Genomic DNA, 26,221 nt, shown 5'->3' with positions numbered 1-26,221 from the left:
TTAAAATAATGGTATTCCACATGTTCAGGGAGGAATGAAACTTCATTTCACATGACAATGACGAGAAAATCAAAATATTTCATATTTCATATAATAAAATACAAAAGAAATAGTGAGTGATGTCATCAACTCTCTCATTTGGATGTAACTGGCTCGAACTATTTTGTTGAAAATAAGCGAAACTTTAAAACGCCATAACTTTCTTTTTTTACATCCGATTTAGATGAAATTTTCAGTGTTATGCTTGTTGAATTTTTCTCTTTTTATTCGATCAAGTTTTGTTGGGGTGGACTTGTCCTTTAAATAGCATGCACATGTAAAAACTTACCCTATTTGAATTCATCCTCATCTGTTGCATAGAGAAAGACAAGAAACAGGAATAGTGGAAGGAAAAGGGGGAGAAAAGAGGAAAAAGCGATGGATTTATACAAAATTAAGAAGGATGTTACACGAACTATGAGTTTCAACAGAATTGAAATGAAATTTATTTTCTTTCAAGGATTGAAAGTAGTGAAATGAAATGAAACACCGACACCAACACTAAACTTCAAATCACTATACATGTACATGTAAAGCAATCATAAAAATACCCATTTTAATGATTTCACCAAAGAGCTGATACAAGACCTATGAGATATGTGAGAATTGAAAATTTTAATTTTTATGAGATTTGTAAAATAACGAATGCCACACCAACGCCAAAACCGATATTGAAATCATCATTCAGTGGAAGATCAAACTTCCAATTTATAATTCACTAAAGTTTTGGGTCTTGTTTCAGAACAATTGGCATTACTAGAACAAGTTTACTATTAACTTATCTCAATGATATCAAACCAGAGAAAAAAAAAACAGGAGTTGGAAATGATTTTACATACAGAATGGAATACATGTAGGTACCACAAAGCATTAGATCCAGTCCACCACCGCCCATATTTAAAATTTCAAGTCGAAAATATTTATTTGCAAGATTACGAAATGTGTGTGTGTGTGTATGTATGGACTTTTGCATGTATTTTTCTTATTTACTCTCTAGATTATCATCGTACAGTGTATATATTTTTCATCACTTTCTTTGAATAGCCCCAAGATGCTCAAAAGAGCTCTGAAAACTAAAAAAAAAAAACCCTGGAAAGAAACCCCCATTCATTGCCATGATAAAGCTTATCGAATGTTGCAGATTTAGGAAGTAAGTTGTGGAAAGTAGCCGTTGAAAGTTAAGAAATAATTTTATGCCTGCTTTAAACTGTTAATTGCAAATTGGCTATCATGAAACAGGTCCTGGCAGTTTCATTTCCTGATCACACAGTATTCTACTCCAAACTGCTATTAATTATAAACACACTCAACAGTAGAATGTCATGCGTGAAGTCAACCACAAACAATGGGAACTTCACACGTGTCATCAGTGTACATGAAAATATTTCATAATGAAAAAGATGTGCATGTACAATATACATTAATACAAGATGTACATGTAATGTTTTAAAGTTAGAAAGATAAATGACTGTATGATATACATGTAGATTCCAAAATGAGTTTGTACTGAATCCAATAAACTTACCACCCAAGTGTTTGCGAATAAAAGAAAATTGAGAAGGATTTTCTGAATAATTGCAAAATGAGCATGGCATTTTGAGCAGATGTCAGGTCTTTTTCCCCAGCAATAATAATAATACACTGTCGTACATATGCTCATCTGTGTTGGCGATTTTCGGTGTGATTTTTTCCAGCTTTTATACAGACTTAACGATTTCATAAAGTTTGATTTACGTACAAGATCTACTATGATATGGTGACAATGAATCTTAGTTTTTTATCTTAAATTTCAATTTTCTTCACAACTTTTTTTTTTTTTGTTACGATTGCTATCATACTGTAATAGTCTAGAATATACTCTAGAGGTAAAAAAAGACGGAAAAGTAATCAAGATCATCTTGTAGAGTTGAAGTAGTGATTCAATAATGTAGCCTATTGTAGCTAGCAAAGTGCAACTTGAAAATTGAAAACATAATAATAATAATAATTATATTTGCTTATATAGCACTTAATACTTATTTTGTCAGAAGTCTCTAAGCGCTCTACAGTATATGCAGCATAATTACCCTGGCTTTAGCAGTGCAGCTGTTACGCGCTGCGTTTCAAGGAATAGATTCCTGCCAGGTACCCATTTACCTCACCTGGGTTGAGTGCAGCACATCGCAAATATAAATCTTGGAGCATGATGAAAAACCAAATCCCAAATTTAGTACATGTAGGAATGCGTTCAACAAGGCCAAAATATGACCATATGAAAACCAACTATCCCCATTGAAGTCGACTTATTATCTGTGTTGAATTGAAAATGTTGATAGGAGTTTCGTTTTGGATATTATGCATAATTGGAAAATTTGTGAGCAAACAAACCAAACTCTAGAAGTTCTGGTACATGTACATTTTAAAGTTTTAGGTTTACCTACTTCCCTTGAATTCACTGGTTTCCTACTGTATGTGCTGTTCAATTTAGTCATGCAATTAGGAATGTGTGTTTAAGTCTAAAAGACACCTTTCTCATTACAATCCTAAAGACTAGTTTACTGGAAACCGGTTCAGAAAACCAGTTTGGAAGATCGCTTTGCTAGTGTTCCCATTTGATCACCCAAATGTGGTTTTCAAAACCACTCCATGGCCGCTACATGGAAAGTAATCTTGTTGCCATGGGTACGCTCACAGTTTCGCGCGAAATTTGAAACCGCAGCGTAGGAATTCTACTCACAGCAAGTGTGAGGACTGCTTCCCGAGGAACGTTTGTGTTCTCACTTGCGCTAAAACCAGTTTAACGAGGCAACGCGATCTTGAAACCCTATATCGCGAGGTGGTTTTTTTAACTGATTTGGAAGATCGCTTCCAAGACCGCTTTGATCATTCTCATTACATGTTAAACTAGTTTTCAGTATAACTAGTTTTAGGTCGGTAATGAGAATGGAGTCTTACATGTAGATCTAATGCACAAGTATATTATGTACAGTGTATGTTCAATGATGCTTTTATAATAATTGTCTGGAAATTTGTTATAAAGGAGCAAGTTTTGTTTTCACTTTCAGTAAGGATGGAGAAAGATGATGAATTACTTCTGATACATTCAGTACTTGATCTCGTCTTGTTAATTGCAGGGGAAGTTTTAATGGTTAAAGAAACAATACCCTTTAATAAATTACCAAAATTTAATATTCTTCTTGTACAAAACTAGTATCCAGAACATCATTAGCACAATCAAACTTTATTATCATCATTCGTGATGCAATGTGGTGGGATGAAGTTTTACAGTGGGATGCTTGAAGGATGTAGTTTTTTTTTTTTTGCTCATTTTTTTTTCCTCGTTCAGAAGTCGATGAGGAAAATATGAAATAATATTAGATGTAAAAGTCAACTTCACCCTTCAAGAGTGTTGGAAAATATCTAAATAAGAGGTAAATTTGGGAAATCAAGGCCAAGAAGAATTTAGTTTTCACTCATTGAAAAAAAAAATGGAGAAGCAGATAAGTGATGAAAATAATGGATAGACACGCTGTGCATTTTATATGTCCATTTAGTAAGAGCAATATTTGTGTACCTGTCGGAGTTTAATGATTGCCTCTTACAATGTGATATCATATACGATAGGGACAATGTTCCTCTGATTTGCCATGTAAATATTTGTGCTTTATTTTTCTTTGACTTAAATTTTAATACAAATGTATCCTTTACACTACAAGTAGCAGTAAACTACAGTGTGAGTCAAAAAAAAAACTTGACACCTCACAAATTCCCATTTTAAGGGGAAAATATGTCATGAATACATATGGTTGGAGAGAGTATCTTCTCGAATTAATTTGATACAATCTTCATGTGGTATCTCGTAACGCTTGGATAATCATTTGCAGTGATGTTAACTTTGACTTGTGCAAGAGTAAGGCATGACTCCAATGAATGAACCCCCCCCCCCCATAGATACCAATGATGTCATCATCCTACAAGAGTTTAGTCATTTGCAAATCTCTTATCATTAATGAAATGAACTTGAGAAAATAGGAAAATAGGATTTTAATGCAAATTATTGAAAAGGTGTTTTGAAATAGATGTTAATGCAACCGTTGTACATGTAGGATTATTGACATCTGAATTCATTCATAGCAGTCATGCCTTACTATTATCTTCCGAAGCAAATCAATATTTACAACACTGCAAAGAACACCTCTTTATCATCCAAATATGTAAATATGGCATCAAATTATTTGGGAAAAAATACCCCTTCAAGTAATATACATGTATATAAAACTTTGTGTTCATGACATACCGGTAAGTTTTCATTTATTAGGGATTTGTGAGGTGTCAAGTTTTTTCGTTCTTTTTTTTAACTCACTGGGTAGAATCTTAATTTTTTTGTCCCCATGAACAGGGGTGACTGCAGGCACCGCACACTTGCAGCAATGCTCTTTACCCCTTCCCTCTACTTTGCCCGATTCAATGCATCCTCCAGTCTCAACTAAACCCTTGTACTCTCCTCCTCCACTCGCCTCTTGATTGCCTTCTTTGGCTGCTCCCTCCTTTTTGAACCACCCCCCCCCCCACCTCGGCAATGTAAATGCGTATGATCTACTGTGTATCTACAGGAAAGTGGTCTTTGCCCTTTGAATATGAAAATGTACAGTATGTTCCTCTGATTTTCAAGTACCACACGTTCAATATCTCAAAATATAAAACGGTACTTGCATGCAAGTTCAAGAAGGGCGTTAGCATTCTATTGTCTCTATCAGGCGGTACATGCATGTGAGTTCAAGAAGGGCGTTAGCATTCTATTGTCTGTATCAGGCAATGTATAATTGCCACTTGGTATATTTTGTATCAGTACATACATACTTTCCATCTGTTTCATGCCGCATGGTCTAATCCTAGTTTTATAGTCTACAACTACATGTAGTTTGTCTATTTGGTTTAATTGCCAAAATGCTGTAGAATACCATTTTATCCAATATCCGGCTTGATCCACTTTGTCTTTTTCAATAATACCGGTACCATGTAGTTGAACAGTGGCTACATGTACATGGTTAGATGAACCAAATCATATTTTGTTATTAATTAGACCAAGAGATATTAGACCAAGTGATAGATGTTAGACCAAGTGATAGTGAACCACAGGGTACATGTAATAGCCCAACTTGATAGTAAACCAAATCGGTTTCGCGGAAATGGGGTTACAGTAACGGTAGACTACAGTATCTGAAATGTAGAACTGCTAGCAGACCAAGAAAATACTGGGGCCTAGAATGGGGGCACAGACCCTGGCTGAAACTCTGATCAAGAAGTGGGTCTCCACACAAAGACTAGCGAGAGGGCATTCAGGACACAGGGCATTGTAGGCTGCACATCCAGACCCTTAACCCGAATATAAGGGTTTGCAAAGCATACTGATAAGGGCCCTTCTTAACTCTCTGCCGAGTCTGCTGGTAGCTCTTCAAACATTAGGAATGACATTGCATGAACTTGTACATGAGAGCCTTTTTTATGTTTCCAGCAATTTCAATTTTGAAACTGAAAGCTCATAAATAAACAAAGGACCTTGTATTTCATGGTTGACAGATCATTAAGGTTTAACAAAGTTGTTAGCAGCTGAATGAATATTTTATTTCATAATAAAATGTAGGTTAAAAATCAAGAAAGGCAATTTTTATTACACATTGTAGGGCTGAATGTAAAGCTAAATGGAATTCAGAAGAATGTTGTCCCATTAATATTTTTGCTTTCATTTCATAGGGAGGGGGTGTTTTTATTTGTGTTAATCTATTTTCTAGTTCTGGAAGTGTGACGTGATCAGTTTTCGTTTTTTGCATTTTACCGTTTTTGATACCATCTTTCACTTGAGCATTCTATTATTAAATACCTCCTCAACCCAAATTTGGTGGGAATCGGTCCATGGGCCACCCCCCCCCCCATAACCTCATTGAAATCAATGTATTAATGACCTGGCTCTAAATGTTAACCAAGCCAATAATACAGACTTCAATTATGCATCCATGAGGTCATAACTTGGGGCCCCATGGACCGATTCCCACCAAATATGCTTCGTGGGTGGTCTCTCATCATGTCCCGCAGAGGTATGGTATAAAAAATGCTGATTTTTTTTTTAATATGATGTCATCACTTCAGTACTCTATACAATATGAGAAATTTAACCTCGTGAGCACTCCCCACTCTCGGTCTCCGGCTTGATATTTACCTGCCACGCTGAAAGACATTGTGAGCAAAGAAGATGTCCGCAAGGTTCCAGCTTGATGTCCTTGTCGTTCTCTGTGCAGATCTTGCAGAGTTGGAAGCTGGATCCGATCTCGCAGTAGAGTTCATACTGGTCAGCCGTAACATGGATCAGCTCTTCAGGCGGTTTAGTCAGTACCGACGTCAGATCTGGATTGTCCTCGCAACCATCAGGGTACAGGTAGCTGAAAAAGAAAGAAAAGTTCCTAAATTACAATGTACAATGTAGACCAACACTTATACAACAAGTACCAAGATCTGTCAAGTAGTTCTTTAAGGCCTGGTCACACTGCCCGAGCGTTGTTGGAGCGGAAGGGAAAGAGAGTCGAATTTCGCTCACAAAATTGGGGGAAAAAATAAAAAACAAAAAAAGAACAATCGAAATCGAAAATGGTGAACGGTAGCGAGCGGTGATGATTTTTTTTCTCTCCGCTCCACGACCGCTCCAACAACACTCAGGCGGTATGACCAGGCCTTTAGGCAGTTTTGTCAGTACCAACGTCCGATCTGGATTGTCCTCGCAACCATCAGGGTACAGGTAGCTGGAAAGAACAAAAAGTTCCTGAATTACAATAGTACCAAGACCTGTCAAATAGTTCTTTAGGCAGTTTTGTCAGTACCTACGTCAGATCTGGATTGTCTTTGCAACCATCTGGGTACAGGTAGCTGGAAAGGAAAGAAAAGTTCTTGAATTACGATGGACAATGTAGACCAACACTTATGTAACAAGTATGCCTTACATGTACCAAGATCTGTCAAGTAGTTCTCTGGGTACATACATGTATAGCTGGGAAAGAAGAAAAGTTCTTGATTGTAATACAACGTTTTCAGTCTAGATAATTAAACGATATTAAAAGTATTATCGCAGAGCTGCCAACCTGAACAAGTACATTTCAGTATTTTAAAAGCTGAAAATCAGTACTTTGGCAAGGAAATCAGTATTTTCAAAGATATGCCATAGGACAAAACATAAAACTGAACTTTAGAAATCAGTATTTTGTATGAAACCATGAGTATTCTTCTCGTTTTTCAGTACTAAATACTGAAAATCAGTACTACTTGGCAGCTATGAGTATGGAACATGTACATGTACATGTAGCAAGATCTGTCATTGCCGTTCTTCATGTACTGTAGTTTGGTCATTGCAATCAGGGTCCAGAAGTCATGTATTGTAGCTGGGGAAAAAAGGAAGAACCCTAAAAATAAAATGAAAATCCATATCTTCTTGTTTGAAATAGAAATCTGGAAATGTGGATGATAACTGGCTGAAGGAAATCATCTCCATGGCAGAAATCAAATTTTGAACCCACTATCATATGTAAATTCAATCTTTAAAAAGATTATTTCATTGAGTCAATAAATACTATTTCACCCTTCCACTTCCAGTATAAAACATACTTGAAGCAGATTTAATTTCCAAAAAGTTCTTCACTTCAAACTTGTATTCTTTTGTCATGCAAGATGTGGTAATTTTCGATTTACAAAATCTTCCAAATCATATACGAAACTCAGAGAGCCAATTTCTGACCAAGAATATCTTAAACTGTTCACATTTACCAAAGGTTCAAAGACTGTCAAATATTAAAGAGCTTGGTTAAAGAATCTGGGGTGGTATTCTGGAACTCTGTCATAACTTTTGTCAGAAATTTTGTCACTTTTCTCCGAGATGTGACACCGCTATGATTGTCACAAATCGGTATTCTGAACATTGTCGTTTCCCTGTCATATCTCTCAAAGTTCCCACCCATTTTTCAGAAGTAAACCAATCAAAATCATTGTTAGTTCCCAGTGGGAGCCCTTCTAGCCAATAGGAAGGCCCCATGGCAGGTAGGGCGTATCCCCAAAACAGTTGCTGGCATCGTGCAACTACGCGTATATTGATGCGCGTAATTACAAAGAGAGACAGGGAGCTGTAAAAAAATTTAGAGGAGAAGTAGAAAAGTAAGTAAGGAAAACAGAGAAAAAAGGGGAATAAATATGTAGGGGCTAACTAATTGTAGCATGAAAAAATAATTTTGAAAATTGTCATGGATTATGAGTGAAACTGATATCTAAATAATATCATTATTTGCTTGACATTTAGTCGGCAGGGTATCGGGATATTTGGTACTGTTAAAAAGATATGACAAAATTTATGACTGCTACATACGCCCTGTCATAACTTTTGTCATATCTTTTGCTTGTATAAATTGACTACGCACATTTATAGCCGCGTATATTTGATGTGCGCTAAAGAGAAGAAATTTATGACAATTTTTGTGACAAAAGTTATGACATTCACCAGAATACCGATTTTGTCATCTCTGAGAAGAGATAAAATATGGAGAAAAGACAATGTTCAGAATACGGCCCCTGGTTATGGACTTGGAATTAGTTTGCTTGCAAACAAGAAATTCAAAACACTTCAATGCATTGGTTGGATTTAACTGTAATCTTTCAATGTTTATCAATGAAGAAAATAGAATAAAAGAAAACACTATGAACCCTTCAACTTTACAAAAAAAAAATCTTTTTTTTTTCTTTTTTGTGCCACTGTACTGAGCTGCAGTTTGTTTATTTTTCACCAGTGACCTTTCATTTGAAACTGCTTTTTACTGAGTACATGACTTTTTTATTTGTGATTCACGCACCTGATTGTTCCTTTTGTAATTCCATGCACCATTTGGACACTTTTTTTCTGCAACTCCTCATTCTATTTCTTTTTATACTATTATTGCATTTTGAACATAATATTTTTTTCTTCTTTAATGGTCACTGCATGTTATGTATTTATTTATTTCTTTGTTATGTATTTTTAAAAATGTAAACTCACATTGTTAGTCCTCAGACTTTTTGATGAGTATTGTTTAATAAAACCAAATTGAATTTGAAATCAAGAGGTTGGGCTTGTAGATCTATGCTTTCAAGAATCATATCCATCAACATTATTCTGTGCACAATAAACAATTTTTGAAGCAAAACAAAAACACATGTATATACCGTATTCTAAGTATACTTACAATCCTTCCCTATTTCCATCTATGAGTGCTTGACATAGAGATTTATTCTGTGGAATGGTTTGTAAGATAGTCTTGTCTTGGGTGACGTAGCCTATGGCCCATTGTCCTAACCGGGTACAGCTTAGACGAAATATATAGCTGAGGGGATAAGAAGACAGAAAACATTATAAGGTTTTACAGTACAAGTATGCAATTCCTAAATAAAACTAAAAGCCAGAACTTTGAATAATACCATACTCCGTTTTAGGGAAAAATCACAGGGGCTCAAGTCGATTTTGCCCCTAAAATACTATTTAAAAAAGCCCAAGAAAATCGGGAAAGAGCCCCCCAAAAACCCCATTCCATGGAGATTGTGAAAAGTAGAAATAGAAAAAAAGAATACTGCTACCGCCTACATGTACACTTTGAGCTGGGACTCAAGGAGACAATTTTCCAATGCTAGGCTGCTGGCAATCAAACATGAGATTTGTTGTAATGGGTTTTTTTAAAGAAAGAGAATACTATAGTGAAAAAAGTGATACAATTTTCCTGTACATTTACACTAGGACAATGAAGTGACATTCCTCAATAAAAGCCACTTGACATTAACAGCATTTGAATATTGGCAATGCAATTATGGAATTGTTATTACATTGAAACCATTTTAATCATATCTTTTCACCCAAATATTTTGAAAGTATGAATATGATCAGGAAAAAAGTGCCCATAGAAGACTTATCTTTTGCCTCAAGAGCCCGGGGGGGCCACTTCCATTCACGAGTGGATACCATGCGCGACCATGGGGTCTCGAAAAGCACCCTAAACACGTAATTTCCATATTCTGAAAATGCAACCCTTAACAAGTATTAGCGTGTGAAACCCTACCCTTAAAGAGAAATGCCAGTAGTTGCAGTAAACACTGATTTCATGAGAAAGTCTGTAAAACCAGGCTTAATCGTCAGTATACCATCGAAGATCTAGTTCTGGTACAATTACATAAACTGAACTTTGTGAAATCTTGAAACCTATGCTGAAATATGATCACACTGAAGATCACCAACACAGATAGGCACACGTGGGACAGTGTATTAATATTGCTGGAATAAAGACACGACGGAAGTGACCGAATCCGCACTTATATTGCTTATTTCTCAGCAATTACACAATTTCTTCCAGAATCCGTTGGCACATATTTTTTATTCATACAAACAGACTCTTGAGTGGTCATTATATTAGATTCTGTAAAAAGTCATTTTGAGATCGTTACCAAAACTGGAATTTATCTTTAACAAGTATTGGAAAAAAACGATACTCTTGGCAAATATTCCCTGAAATGCACCCCTAAACGAGTACAAGAATGTTTTATTGATACGGGTCCTTCGGTCGTCGGCTTAACCTTATTTGGTTTAGTGTCCAACCCCACCTTCTACACCTCGCGCAAATCGGACTCTAAACACGAAGTTTTGGGGCAAAAAGGACATCCTTTATAAAACATTTTAATTTTGTTTTATCATCCCCGCAAATTTGACCCTAAACACGTAATTTTCCTAGCGAAATAGATACCCTTTTTTCATTATTTTCGTGTTTTTGACACCCTTATCACGTTACGTACGTAACGTGCCCTATCGTGAAAAAGACATCCTTTTTACGTGTTTTTTTGGTCGCGCATGGTATCCACTCGGCAATGTAAGTGGCCCCCCCCGGGCTCAAGAGAGCTGTGTATGTAGCTCCTATGGGTTTAAGGGAGATCAGTGAATCTCTTAAACACATAACCATGGAGCTATTCCAAAAACATTTTCAACTCAGCTTCAACCACGTACATGTACATGTATGTACTTGTATACACACCAATTCTCACTTTAGAAAATCGCTTGAACACATCCTAACAGTCCTACATTTATAATGTTTGTAACTTCGTATGAACATCATGTCCTTAGTACACACTAATTCTCACTCCAGAAAATCACTTGAACTCATCCTAAAAATAGTCCTCTTAAAACAAGCTCATTATAAACTACAATCTGTATTGAACGTGTCCTTTAAATACACACCGGCCATCATGTGCTGGAAATGAAATACAGATGAACACATTTAATAATGGGCTAAAAATAAACCACTTGTCTTGTCATTTTCATCTCTTTCTTTTGTTTAATTCTCCACATGATGGGAGATCAAAATTAGATTTCAAGCTTCCCAAACAGGAAAAGAATTGATGATTAATCCGAATGAGTGTGGTATGTGCACAGATCTTTATGTATTGTTACAAATAACAGAGACAATGTATTTCCTCTTTCCCCAATCAATAGGGAATGCTTTATAATAATATATCAAATGGCATCTTTAAACATAATGTACATGTAGTATGGGTAATTCCATAAAATATGTAGGGGAGACCGGGGTTAGTTGGAACATGGGGTAAGTTGAAACATTGTAATTTTCTTTAACGCCTGTAAAATAAATTTATGCAATACTGCCCTCTTAATAATACAACAGTGTTGAATTATTATTGCAATAAATTGAGGGCATTATTGCATAAATTTATTTTAAAGGCTTTAAAGAAACTTACAATGTTTCAACTTACCCCATGTTCCAACTAACCCTGGTCTCCCCTACGTCGGACCCCATGTACAGTACATGGGACCTTCCTGAAATTTTCTCTCTCTGACTCTTTTTGACAGTCTGTAATTCATAAATGACCATGACTTGGTAAGTTTATGAAGTGAATGGTAAAACTTGAGAAAAATGGGGGTCGGATGTACAAAAAGGTTGATTATTTTACAGAATTGCCCATATCCAAAAACGTTCATTTTGAATGGCGTGAAAAGTATACATACATGTAAATGTACATGTACAGCAATTTTGCATATTTAGTAACAAAAAATATATGGGCCTAATATATTCTATATTATTCAAATACTACCACTTGTGCATCTTTGTCTTTGTAATGTCTTCTGATTTTTAAATATATTTTGTCACTTTTGAATATTGTTATCAAAACATGTCCATCATTGTTATAAATGTGAAAAGTAATTGGGGTCGTCCATACAGACTCTCCTTGGCTGCTTCCCATTTAGAAAAAAACATTTTTTACCTATTTATTCTTGCTTTCTTTGTTCCTCTGGAAATCTGGAATTACATGTATGTTCATTTCATGCACAGAGAAATGAACTTAATTGATTGATGTATACATTTTTTTCAGATTTCAAAAAACATTCACTCATTTGATCAACTCCCTTTCCTTTCCAAGCTTCCAGGTGAAATATGGAAAATGAGATGGAAAATGAAAATTAAGCAATTATGAAGGAAATAAACAAACAGGAAAAAAAGACAGCAAAGAATATAAAAAGAACTATTGTTAAGAAGGAAATACATGTACATATACAAAAAAAATCTTTTAAATGAATTAACAAACACAAAAGCAACTGGATAAAATTTAATGTCAAACAAAGCTACAAGTACAGATTCTCTTACAATCATAAGCCAAGATCTCTCCAAGAACTGGTTGATTTTAATGAATAGACAAACATCATATCAGAGTCCCATAACACAAAGGTTAGCATTTCAAGATTTATACTAGTCGTGGAACCGATCTCAAATGGAGTTCTAAAACAGAATCCAATCAAATTACCACCTGAGTGTTATTGGTGTATAAAAATATGTGTCAAGTGGTTCTGGAAGAAAACGTGTAATTGATGAGAAATGAGTATCAAAGTAAGAACAGAATTCCATCAATTGTCCAAGCAATATTAACACACTGTCCCAGTAGAGAATGCTATCTGTGTTTACAGAGCATCAGAAATCATCGGTTTTGAGCTGAGATTTCATGATTTCACAAAGATATTAAGTTTACATTTAAAACTGTACCAGATCTATATATTGAGTGACAACAAACCTTGATTTATTTTAAGTTTTTAACAGACTTTCTCATGAAATAAATATAATGTTTGCTGCAACTTCTTTCTTTTAGCTTTTAATTGAATGCTTGATTTTCATGATTAATTGTAACTACATTGTAGTCAATGCAATCAACCCCCCCCAAAAAAAATAAATAAATAAATAAATTATACAATTATTGCTACAGTATAGCTTGTAGGTTACAGGCCCAGTGGTCTTTTAACATGTGAATCTGATTGCAAAATAGAATCATCGGGCCTTATGTATGCTCACTCGGAAACTGTGATTTAAATATCTGGAGCTGGAATTCACCTCTGGAGTAGAATTTGAATTTGTGATTAGCTTTCGTGATTTTAATTTTTAGTTTGGTTTCACACATGCTAAAAATAGTCAGTAGCCTTTTTTTTCACTGGAATCATTGTTCAAATTATGAATTTTTTTTACCGTGTGAAAGGGCGGCAGATGTAAAAAATCAAGAAGATAAGAGCTACAGTACATACTGGTAACTGCACACTTGCTTTGCCAAATTTTCAAGGAAACATAATTTGCAGAACTTTCCAAACTTTACATTTAACAATACACCATATTTACTACTGAAGTACTACTGGATTGAACTAAATTCAATTCCGCAAATAGCCATTGACTTTTCCCCCTTTTCATGTGGTTTGCACAACAAATATCAATAGTCTTTTTCTGGGTTATTCATGGGCTTGAATATTATGACATTTATTATTTCATTGCCTACAACATATTTACATTTTCTTAAATAAATATGAACGCAATAAAGCAAAGACAACGATCTGATATACATGTACATACAGTCAGTGTACATGTGCAGTATATCTTGGACTATGTAATATTCTACAACCCAAAAAAGGTGGAACCTCATGTACACTGTCCTACATGTAGTTGCAGCAAACAATTAGTCAATGAGAGTTTTGAAATCAAGATTAATTGTCACCAAACTATATTTTTCCATCTGGTACATTTACATGTGAAATCATGAAATTTTATAGCTGAAAACCAATAGTTTTAATGATCACTACTAGCACAGAAATGCATTTGCTTGTGGGACAGCATATCAATATTGCTTGGAAAAATAGCTGAAATTTGATGGAATTCTGTGCTTATTTTGCTCATTTCCCAACATTGCCTATTTTCTTCCAGAGCTATTTGGCATTTACATACAAACACCTGGGTGGTCATTTTATAGGATTCTATTTGAACTCTCTTTTTGAGATCGATACCACAACTGGCATTTAATAAATTATCATTTTGTTTATTTTGGACAAGTCCATCCCAGTACGATAGATGCAGAAACATTCAAGATATGCACTTTAGAGTACATTTGCAAATGGGGGCAAATTTATGTAGCGTAGGCCTACATTTTAAAGGACATTTAATTTTAAACATTTTTAGAATTTTATGTTAATTCCAGCCAGGGTACATGTAAGAAACAATTTCTTTTTATACTGTGGGGGTGTTTCAGCTACTTGATGACAATTTTTTTGCAGTCATCCCAAGATATAACACAATAATATTCAAGAACATAAAAGAAAATCAATTTTCTACACAAATGTAGTGAATTTACATTTTGCAAACAAAAATTATTCACTACATACATGTACATGTAGAAACCAATTTTCTATAATTGTATGTTCTTGAATATAATTGTGATAGATCTTGGGGGGACACTTGAAAAGTGGTCGCCCAAAGCATTCCATTTGGTGAATATTAGGGGTGATTAGAGCTGTGCTACTTAAGGGCAAACTCGCCTGTCGCCCTCATAAATCTCCTACATGTACATGTATGCTGATTGATTCTAGGCATTTCTTGAGTTCGTGAGGAATATTAAAGCCATTTACGAGGGGGCGAAATCTTAACTTACCTCCCCGGCTTGTTAATGTACTGTTCCAATCTATTCTTGACTTCATCATACGTCATGAAGGACATATACCCCCTGTGGTTGACCGCCAGGCAGTTCCAATTGCGAAGTAGGGTTGACCAGGGCTGAAACAGACGGGTGAAGACATCGAATTCAAAATTGGAGATGTAGTCATTGCGGGTGAGATCTATGGTTGTCTTTAAGGCGAAGGTTTCCATTGAGGAGCGAACCTGATGGACTTCTGTTAGGGCTTGCCGGAAGACCTTCCATGACACGATAGTTCTGAAATAGGTGATGGTGAAATAACAAAATGAATGAGTCCAGTGCATTGAAGGCAAAGTTTACAAACTGTCTTCTGCCACTGCCTTAAAGATGAGGGGAAGGGGAAGGGGGAGATTGGGGAGCCATGGACCCCCCCAAACAAAAAAAAAAAAATCATAATTCATGACCAAGAATAAAGGGTAAAATGAAAAGAAAAAGGATGAAGTATTATAACATTCTTTTTCAATATTGCATCAAAATCTGGCAAGCAATGTTTCTGACATTTAAAAGGCACCTCAATTTTTTGGCTCATCACCCAACTGTCTTTGGCAATGAGAAGCCTGGACAAAAGAGAGATCTTGGTTAAATGTAACTCTCTATATTATTTCCCTTTATTCAGGAGAGGAAAAACAACAATTTCACCTGGGGTTCGTCTCGTAATTCTCCCCCCCCCCCACCCCCTCAGTTTCCCTGGTATTTCCTGTGTTGTAAATCATTACATTATTTGCTTTTCAATTCGCCAATAAATTCATGAATCACATGAAAATTAATGGAAAACAAATGTATCTAATCTTTTCCTAACTTGTACAGAAAACATGTCTGCATACAAACAAATGTTCATAACTTCATATAAAAGTAATAAATGTCAAAAGTATGATTCTATTTTATAAAAGGTGGCATGTATATCATGTATCTGTGAGATTCACTCACTATACTCATTCATAAAAAGTACAATAATATACGGGTCCTACATTTACTGCACCTTTTTATGGAAAGTTTAAAAACATGTTTTAAAAAAATACTTTAAAAAAGCTCTCAATGTCAAACTAAGATGACTCTTCTGCACTCTTCAAACGTGATCATTTTTAGTTGAAAAAGTTTATTTGACTTACAGTGTATTAAAAAAATCAAAGCAAACGAAATGCTGAAAACATCATAAGAATTGAACGTATATATAAACAGGCAAGAAGGAAGCAAAATGGAAAAGAATTTCTAGACCAGGATATTCTTTGAAAAATCAAGTCAAAATGAAAATTACATGGCTGTTTTGTTTGCTTTGATTAACCCAGACTCCAACATTTTCCTTTAGAATTAAAGTAAACAAACCAGTAGCCTCCTTGTGACATGTGTGTACCGAATGCTGACGTCAGATAAAGTATATTTCAATAGGGGTTTTCACAGCTCACCGCCACCCATTGTTCAAAGCAGCCACTATGCACAGATTATAACCTGATTTCACAAGTTCATCAATAGGCAGATGACTGCATTTTAGCAAATATAGGAATGCACTGTATACTATCATACAGTACATGTACCAGTATGTGAAAAGGTATGTGTATTAAAAATAGAGATGTAAAATGTACTGCATATTTGCACCAACTACTAGTAGACTTTCATGTATAATGTACAAAATATAGGCCTAGATTTGTACAGTGTGAATGTACAATTGGCTAAATTGCAGATAAATGTACATGTACATTGTAAGACCTGATTCAATGTTTCTAAATTTCTATTGGGCATAGAGGAGAAAAAAGAATCTATTTTAAATTTATGACTGAATTTTCACATAAATTGGAGGCCCATAAAAACCATCATGGGTTCTACACACCAATAGTCTGCATTATGCTTTAAATGTAGGAACTACATGTCCATATGTAGCAAATAGGCAGTCTTAGCAAGAAATCAGGGGATCGTGCTCCAAGAAAAGTGACAAAGATGCGTCTTTTACAGGATTGTTTTTGTGATGATGAATTTGAGAATTAATGAAACAATGCATGCAGGATTCCTGATCACATGAAATGTGCTCACATGTAATTGAGTTTCTATCAGACATGTGTCGAAACAATTTTTAAAAAATCAGAAAAACTGAGCCAAATATTTACCTATTTACTTGGGTTACAACAGCAATTTGACATGTATATGCCAAAACACATCTCTCCTGCTTGATATTAGTGACAATGCAATCACATTAAAAACTATATTATTCCAATTTTTGCCATAACTTGCATGTGAATATTGGTTTCAACAGAGACCTACAATACATGAACATGGTTTCAACCATTTCAATTATTCTTATCAACTGACCTTGAGATACATGTAGACTAAACATGGTCATAAGTTATGTCTCTGAAGTCATTCTGAACTATACAATTTCCAGGGAAAAGGAAATGTTTCTTTCGCAAACATGTACTGTAGCTTTCAATTTACATGAAGGTTACCTTGGACAATAACCTTGAATTCTTTCATTCATTTTGATTCATAAACTAAGGAGAAAAAGTACATGTATGTGCATAAGTATACAAAAGAAGTTCTGAAAGAAAATAAGAGGAAAAGGAAAAAGATAAAAATCAAAGAAAAAAAAGGAAAGTAATAAATGATAGTTAGAAAATTAAATATCAAGATTTTTAAAAACTAAAGGAAATCCATTAAAAAAATGAAAAATGGAAACACCGAGGGGAATGAAAGCAGAGCATAAAAAGTAAACAGTAAACTATTTAAAAGGGGTAAGTAAATAAAAGAAGATGAATTTTAAAAAATGAAGATGGTCATACAAATAATAAATATACAACTGAAAGTTCTTGAATCATCTCCTTCTTCTTTAGAAAATATGTCATTAATATTAAAAATGGTAGAATACATAGTTTTTGTGGACAGATGCAGTTGGTGGTGCTATAGGATGCTTGGTGAAAAAATGTCCAAGTTGAATCATTTTCATGTCATATTCGGACTACAAAGAATTGACAAATACAAGGAAAAGGTGATTTCCAAGTAAATTCCATCTACATGTAGTGTTGAAGAATAAAGTTTACACAATAATATTATGATAAAAAATAAAGGTTAATGACTGGCTAAGAACAGAACAGTAACCCAGCATTCATGATACAGATCATATAGATCATTATCTTAAACAAAATGTTGCAGTTAAATAAATGAATACAACAATCATTCAGGAAAAGGTCCTCCTAAAAATGTGTATTTAATAAACCCTGTTGTCGGGATTAGCCAGAATGCATTCAACTCAATTACAATGCATAGTGAATTTATTACCGTTGCAGTTTCCGGGTTGTGGAGTAATGCCATTGCATTACACACAATACACACGTCCATATGCACGCAACACGCCAATACAATACACGCGCGTATCAACAGAGATGTTAATGCCATCGGGATTGAATGATGTCCTTTTCAAAACATGGTGTTAATTCCATTAATTTCTTCAAAACTAATCAATGAAACCGAGTATAACTTCACAAATTCACATCTAAAATACACAGAAATTTCACTCTTTAAATAAAATGATAAATCAAGAATACCTCGATGCAAAATTCTTCTTCCAAAATTGAGCAGCATCCGCCTTCGTGATGCGATAGGTTTCCCCCGCGAATTGTCCATTTGGAAACAGAGCCTTCAACTCGGCTAAATTGTGACTAAAAATCAGGGACATTCGATTGAGTTGCCTTCTACATGTAGAAGACTCATCGTACATTTTCTCTTTATTGTCTCTGAAAAGTTGTATTGTCTGTTTGGCCTTTTTGTTGATGTTATCGACAAATATTTTGAAGTACTCATTTTCGACAAGTTCCCCCAATTTGTCATCTCCTTCGTATTTAGACCAAACAAGTCTGAGATGGTGATACGTCTCCGGTAAAATATCCAGAATAAAAGGAGGACTGTTCTTCAGTTTCATTTTGTCCGACTGGCATAATCTCATGACTTTCTCCATGAGTTTCCATGTTCTTTCTAGAGTTTTCTTGTCGACCTTCATCGTCGGGCGAGGCGGTACCCAAAATTTCATCCATAGTTCACCTAGCCTCCCTGCCGCCATGATCGCACACACGCACGGGTAACTTCCCCACGGCTTACACGCAAACGAAGCGACTCCCCTCACCACCTTTCGCGGAAGGGAGAACACATTTCGGTCCAAATCCCATTAAAGAGCACCAATATTGCTGGTGTTTTTGTCGTTCAAACAGGGAGGTTTGATAACCAGATTACGGCAGATGACAAGTAATAATGATATGAGTCCAAACCGATCAATGCCATTACTTTAGACGACATTTATTTGAAATTTATAAGCAAAATAAATTTCTGTGTCCGAGAAAATTGAACTGTCAATTGCGGTTTTCACCATTAGTGCATGCATGTTAGCTAGCTAGCTAGCGATATCGAGCTGTCACCGTACCCCGCCGGCGCGCCTGGCCCGTGCGCGCCCGATTGTGTGCTACTGTATTGTGTAGCGCTAGCTTGCGGCTCAAGCGAAATCCACAGTTTACTTCCGGTATTAAGGGTAAAGGCTCAACGTCATCGGGTAAAATGGCAGCCTCGGGAGGCGACGACACAAGTTGGTAAGACAGAAGGAAGGGTTTTAAAATCGCCTTGTTTGTTCATTTAAATATCTTTTGCCTCTGTCAATCATTTCTAATGTGATCCTAGCTCTGCTTTGAATTTTGTGATGAATGCATGTAGCTTTGTGTGTTAATTCGGAGTTTGAATGTGCGTGTAAAATGAATGGGAAATGGGTTGTGTACAGCGATTGTGTGAAATTCAATGAATTCCAATGAAAAATGGGAGGGGACGAAATGCCGATGAACCAACATGCAGTGCATGCATCAATATGTGCACTCATAGCTCATTCAATGAACAAGGACTATGATATTAATATGTGCAGAGATTTTTTTACACACATTGCATGAATGTATGATGCAGTCGATTACATCTTGGCCGAACATATTGTATCCCATGAATCATGATTATTTATGAATCATAATCATGTGATATTAGCCTAATTTATTAAAGGTGAATATAAAAATTCCAAAGTATATGACAATTGACAACTTTAATAGAAATCTTTCTAACGTAATTTCTGATCATGTCATGGCCTGGGGCGGTATTCTGAGGTTATTTTATCTTTAAGACATTTTATTTTATCTCTTAAAATCAAATTGGTATTCTGAGATGACAGTTTATCTTAAAATTTTATTTAAAATTTTATCTTGCGTATCTATGATGATACGCACCAGAGCAGTGGCTGTGTAGACAAACCTATCGTGTATCTGGCCATTGTAACGCGGGTGATGTGCTTGTGCCCAAGTTACTTTGAAGAAAAAATGAAATAAACTTAAAAGAGGGTAGGGGCTATTTTCTCTCCGCAACTTTGATTTCGTCAATATTTCTAGGTGAATTACGGGTAATTCCAAATGTTGGCATGAAAATTAAGAAAACTTATATATTCATTGAGAACAATACCTTAAAGTTATTCCTGTACAATCAGGAAGCATTTCATAAGACTTCTTGACTAATATTGTCTTTGAAATGATGCTTGATAAGATGCGATATAGCCTTCAAAAAAAGATAAGAGTATTGCCATTTTTGTTAAAAAGAAATCTCTGTGAAGACGGGCAAGCGTATAGTGCAAGAGTATTGAAGCCAATAAATTGACGCAATCTCACTCCTTCGAGACAACTAGCAGAATGGATTTCCATTGGTTGAGTGATATGATAGAGCTATAGAAGCATGTTTCTAATTGGATATTGATTAAAAAGTAGGTGTGTCTTACAGAGATAAAATGAAGATAAAATTGTTCTCAGAATACCAATTCTGAGAGATTTTAAGGGTATTTTATCTCACTGATTTTAACGGAGACGAAATATTTTATTTTATCTGAGATAAAATGGATCTCGGAATACCACCCAAGATCTGTTTATTATGGCTTTGTCACAGTTAAGTTTGATCATGTTGGAATTATCAATATTCAAAGCCATCAGGCCATGGAATAAATTTATTTGAAAAAAATAGATCTACTTTTTCATTTTCGTAGAATGCACCATTGCCAATTTCAGCCCTTTTTCAGATTACCAAGCAAGTTCAATTTGAAGTAGATCTTGGTCTAGAATATTTAAAGTTACTTCTGTTCCAGATGAGCTGATGCAGCCAGTTGTATGTTGTACGTGAAACTAAAAGGGCTGGGCCTGGGCAAGTAAAGGTGTCCCCTACAAAGTTTAATCTTTATTGTATGAAGTTGATGTACAGGTGTCAAATCTTTTGGAGGATAAGAAAGCCCATTTTTTTTCATTATTATTATTATTAAAAAGAAATGAAGATGCGCAAATGCTAATGTTGGATACCTACATGTACTTTGCAAACTAAACATTGCCTTTGGGACAATTATGAACAAAATCATAGAAAATCAAAACAAACTAATAATGAGATTTCGTTATGAGTGGGGCATGGACCCTCTAGCTAGTAACATTCTACTTTGGGGGATGTCATCTAATTGAAAATACAAATAAGGTTTATGTCAAAGAATAGAATGTCCCGGCTGTACCCATACATGTATAATTTGATGATAATTTTAATGTTATTTCCCAGAATATAGCTGGATTGCTGCATCTCTAGGAAGTTGTTGTTTCATCATGACTTTATTCAAGTTCAAAGACACTAATAAAAATATATACATAAAGAGACCAGGTCCATCGTTTCGATTCCAAACAGATGGCAGGTCAGATACATAGATTACAAAACAAGTAATACGTATACAATATAGAAAATTGTTGAGAGTAACATAAATGTAGGAAATAATTAGTTAAAGCTGTCGTTGATATCACGTTGAAAAAAAAAACACTTAATCAATTTCCTAAATTGAAAGTAAAATATGTAAAGTACATTGCCTTACGCAAAAAAAAAACATAGTCAAGTAAATCATCTTGGGCCCTTAGGGATGGTTACGGGTCCAAGTGACGTACCTCCCCCCAAGTTCGCTCTTTTCTTGCGTAGAATATCGAAAAAGAGGAGAGTATGGCGAGTTTAGAAAGAGTATGGAAGAATTTGGTTGGTCGGAAATTTGAGGTTGTTGTTCTGAGGAGTTTTTTAAGACGTCTACTAGGCCCTTGCCCTGACTTCTACAGCGTAAAATGACACCATGTACCCTTTTTCCTTGATATCCCTGACGATCGATTCATACTTTGTGACTTTCCTTTTGTGTGTGTCATCAATGTTGGTTTCAAATGGGATTATCAATTCGGTGATAATTATCTCTTTCTGATCTTCCCGTAAAATTACTAAATCTGGACGCAAAGTGGTTGTGAGAATGTGGGGAGGTATGGTGCCCCTGCAATTGAATGCCCTTCTAAATCCGTATAAATGTTCCCGTTGGTCAAATTTTCAAGAAATGCTTTGATTATGAAAATGTAATAGCACAAAATGTTGAAAATTTTAGTAACAAGTAGCTTTTAAATAATACGTTATCAGATTGCTACATTGTTATGATAATATGCTACATATGGGACATTATGTACTTGTAGGTCAAGCATGCTTCTCCTCCTGAAGGCAACTGTCAGGCCAGGAAAGCTGGAATAATTACTTCAATTTTCAGTGGCATTACATAATGTCTACTCCTCGGAACTCTTTTTCCACTCAGTCTGTGCGATTTACATAAAAAATGGTGCCTAATTTCCCATGTAACACAGAATAATCTTCATTAGAAACTATTCCCGTAATTTCTTCTTAAATATATCTGCTATCGATTTGATTACATGACTTTCTTATTCAACTTCAACTTCTTCAAGTCTAATATTAATTTTCCCCATGTCAGGCATGCCGAACTTGAAGAGGCATTAGTAGAGAGCTGTGATTTTGGAACCTTGAGAAACATCTGCAAAGGACGACAAATACCCAACATCTACAGAGCATCAGCATGGAAGGTTTGTGTTTAGATTCTTTATTAGTAGCAGAGCTAGAAAGGGAGAGGGGAGACAGGAAATTAGACATTTATACAGCAAAAGCGACCGTAAGAATTATGGCAGTCCTGAAAGAATAAAGAAGGTGGTACTTCTAATCTTAGGCTTTTATTCTTGTATTATTGTTTTTTGCATTTTTTATCAATTTGATTATACTAGGATTATAGCCCATCTCTATTATTATCTAATTTTGCTCTTTGACAGATTTGTCTTAATGTTGCCGGAAAAGCCAATGCCCTGACGTCATTCGATGGCATATTTGATCTTCCTGAGCAAGATGTCTTGAGGAAAGACTGCAGAGAATTTATTGGTAAGCCTAAAGTTCCCTTTTTTCAGTTTTCTGAAATGCAATTCCGTCTTCTTCATTGACCTGTACTATCTTTCACAGAAAAGTCAGTTTCAGTTTGATACACACATTGCAGTATACAGATATAGCTTGGCAAACAGATTTTGATCACTACAATAAAGTACAATGACAGTATTTACCATTGTAAAATTAAAAATTGAACCACAAAATTGTGATTACAGATTTACGATATAGCTTTATACTGTGCATGTCACCAAATCCGAGACTTATTCTTCATGTTGTTATCTTTTAAGTTAAATAATGGACGTTATGTTATACTTTCTATTTTCAGATAAGCTTGATAATTCTGATGAGGAAAAGCTCTCACTAGTCAGTGACCTTGAGTCTGTCTTGACCTTCTATTGTAAGTCCAAGAATCTCAAGTATGAAGTGGGCAATGGATGGTTGGACATTCTTGGACCGTTGGTGGCGCTACACATGGACAAGGCTCTTCTATACAACTGCTTCTATGCCATCATGACTAAATATGTTCCAAGGTACGTTAGTTTTCTTGTACCGTACTCTAAACGTTTTTGTGATGTGGTATGGCAAGCTGCTGCAACATAGTTCAGCAACCTATCATGTATGCTTCATGGAAATCTGGAGGGGGGAGGGGACCTGCATATGTCAAATTTTGTACAGCAGCTTTCATGTATGTATTAGAGGGTTGTCGCAGAGAGTGGAGGCGTGTCCCTCGCTGAAATGTCAAATTGTGTATGTATAGCAGCCTATGTAAGTGGTCATCTGAGAGAACAGGGGCGTGTCCAACTATCAAATACAAATTTTGTACAGTAACCGATTGTCTCAGAAGAATAAGTGACGCGTCCCACCTCAGAATGTCACATTTTGTACAGCAGCCAGTGTACATGTAAAAGGGTCATCTCGGAGAAGGGGGGGGGGGAATTGCGCAGTCGCCTCTTGTCTCAGAAGAATTGGGGGCATGTCCCAACTTTAATAGAATGTCAGACTTTGTACAGCAGCCTATGTAAAGAGGGTTGTCTGAGAGAATGGGGGCGTGTCCCATTCCTCAAATTCAAATTTTGTGTAGAAGCTTTGCTCAAAGACTAGGGGGCGTGTCCCACCTTTAAATCAATTTTGTACAGGAGTTTTTTAAGAGGGTCATCTCAGGGAATATGTAGGGGGGGCGTGCCCTGCTCTCCAATTCAAATATTGCGCAGCTGCCTTTTGACTCAGAGAATGAGGGAGAATGTTACACTCTCAAATGTCAAATTTTGTACAGTGCTCAGCTTTATGTAAAGAGGGTCGTCTCATTGAATGGGGGCGTGTTCCACTCTCAATCTCAAATTTTGTGTATCAAAAAATGTCAAATGTTGTACACCAGCCTATGGTCTTAATAGCGAATAGGGAGGGGGCGTGTCTTGCTTGTCCGCAAATGTCAAATGTTGAACAGCAGCCTATGGCTGATGGTTGTCTACCAAAATACAGCATCGTATGAACCAAAATACAGTACAGGACTATTGATGTTATCTATGGATGGAATGATAAAGATGTCTTATTGATTTTCAGTGCTGTGGTTAGTGTATGATTCATCAACCACATGCATCTGATGATAGGTCTTACCCTTGGTCTAGTCAGAGCATGCCATGTGATTATTATCCATTATATTGCTTGTTATTAACAGTTCGATAGGTCTTCTTCAACTCAGATTTGCTACATTGATGATTTCATTTTTTGTGTTGAGCACTGTCTTTGTAATAATTTAGATCTTTAAATGTGAAATGATAAAATTGTGTGTGTACTTTTGATTGTCTGGTACTGATATGTAATGTGGGACCATTTCAGTGGGGATAGGATTAATACATGTACATGGAAGAATATATCAACTTTGATAGACTTGAGCAATATTCTTCAGCACCGTATAGTTAATTTATAGTAGTAGTTGTGGTAATGTACATATGTAGTAGTAGTAGTAGTACTAGTAGTAGTAGTAGTAGTAGTAGTAGTAGTAGTAGTAGTAGTAGTACATTGTAGTAGTAGTACTACATTGTAGTAGTAGTACTAGTAGTAGTAGAAGTAGTAGTAGTAGTAGTAGTACATGTAGTGGTAGTAAGAGTAGTAGTAGTAGTAGTAGTAGTAGTAGTAGTAGTAGTAGTAGTAGTAGTAGTAGTAGTAGTAGTAGTAGTAGTACATGTGTAGTAGTAGTAGTACATGTGTAGTAGTAGTAGTAAGTAGTAGTCATGCTACATATAGTAGTAGTAGAAGTAGTAGAAGTAGAAGTAGTAGAATTACTCAAACCCTATAAAGTACTCCTAAAATCAACTTTGTGGTTGGTAGAAAATCTACAACTGAGGTTAACCTCCAGCTCTTGACCAAACTACATATATGTCGTAAGTTTTTACTCTGGATTTGGTGAAACGAACAATTTGGTTTAATATGAGGAAGGATATTGCGAAAAAGAAAACCTGTAATGTGACTCAACATACAGACACTGGTTTAGTTAGAAGATCACATAATTACAACACAAAACGTTTAGTTGGAATTATTGAGTAACACTTTCTAATGAAAATGAAGTTGATAAAGTATGATTTCCTGTTAAAGGACAAGTCCACCCCAACAAAAAGTTGATTTGAATAAAAAGAGAAAAATCCAACAAGCATGACACTGAAAATTTCATCAAAATCAGATGTGAAATAGAAAGTTATGACATTTTAAAATTTTGCTTAATTTCCCAAAACAGTGATATGCACATCCAGACTGGTATGCAAATGAGACTATTACATCATCACCTCACTATTTCTTTAGTATTTTATTATATGAAATATTATAATTTTCTCATTGTCAAGTGATACAACGATTAATTCCTCCCTCAACATGTGGAATTAGCATTGTT

The 26,221-nt window shown here is 35.5% G+C and overlaps 2 protein-coding genes across 9 annotated transcripts in view; one reads left to right on the top strand and one right to left on the bottom strand.

Annotated features, from left to right (window-relative positions):
- Positions 1 to 19,427, bottom strand: part of LOC121420354 (E3 ubiquitin-protein ligase CBL-B-like) — a 44,739-nt gene extending 25,312 nt beyond the window's left edge. For 2 of the 4 annotated variants that reach the window (XM_041614950.1, XM_041614951.1), the window contains exons 1-5: positions 18,603 to 19,421; positions 15,031 to 15,309; positions 9,270 to 9,407; positions 6,236 to 6,455; positions 329 to 349 (exon numbers count right to left, since the gene is read on the bottom strand). In XM_041614950.1, coding sequence (XP_041470884.1) covers positions 329 to 349; positions 6,236 to 6,455; positions 9,270 to 9,407; positions 15,031 to 15,309; positions 18,603 to 19,114 — 1,170 coding nt within the window. In that variant the 5' untranslated portion in view covers positions 19,115 to 19,421. Of the gene's footprint in view, positions 1 to 328; positions 350 to 6,235; positions 6,456 to 9,269; positions 9,408 to 15,030; positions 15,310 to 18,602 lie in introns of all 4 variants that reach the window. The other 2 variants (XM_041614948.1, XM_041614949.1) reach the window with 2 other exon arrangements.
- A 100-nt stretch (positions 19,428 to 19,527) lies between these two features.
- The window catches only part of LOC121420355 (TBC1 domain family member 23-like), a 23,078-nt gene continuing 16,384 nt past the window's right edge, over positions 19,528 to 26,221 (top strand). For all 5 annotated transcript variants that reach the window (XM_041614957.1, XM_041614956.1, XM_041614955.1 and 2 more), the window contains exons 1-4: positions 19,528 to 19,634; positions 22,880 to 22,988; positions 23,229 to 23,334; positions 23,663 to 23,867. In XM_041614957.1, the coding sequence (XP_041470891.1) occupies positions 19,603 to 19,634; positions 22,880 to 22,988; positions 23,229 to 23,334; positions 23,663 to 23,867 (452 nt within the window). In that variant the 5' untranslated portion in view covers positions 19,528 to 19,602. The remainder of the gene's footprint in view (positions 19,635 to 22,879; positions 22,989 to 23,228; positions 23,335 to 23,662; positions 23,868 to 26,221) is intronic.

Source organism: Lytechinus variegatus, chromosome 8 (assembly GCF_018143015.1).
Source record: "Lytechinus variegatus isolate NC3 chromosome 8, Lvar_3.0, whole genome shotgun sequence".
NCBI classification, from domain to species: domain Eukaryota; kingdom Metazoa; phylum Echinodermata; class Echinoidea; order Temnopleuroida; family Toxopneustidae; genus Lytechinus; species Lytechinus variegatus.
The sequence above is the reverse complement of the archived record's forward strand: the minus strand, read 5'-3'. Positions and strand labels throughout refer to the sequence as shown.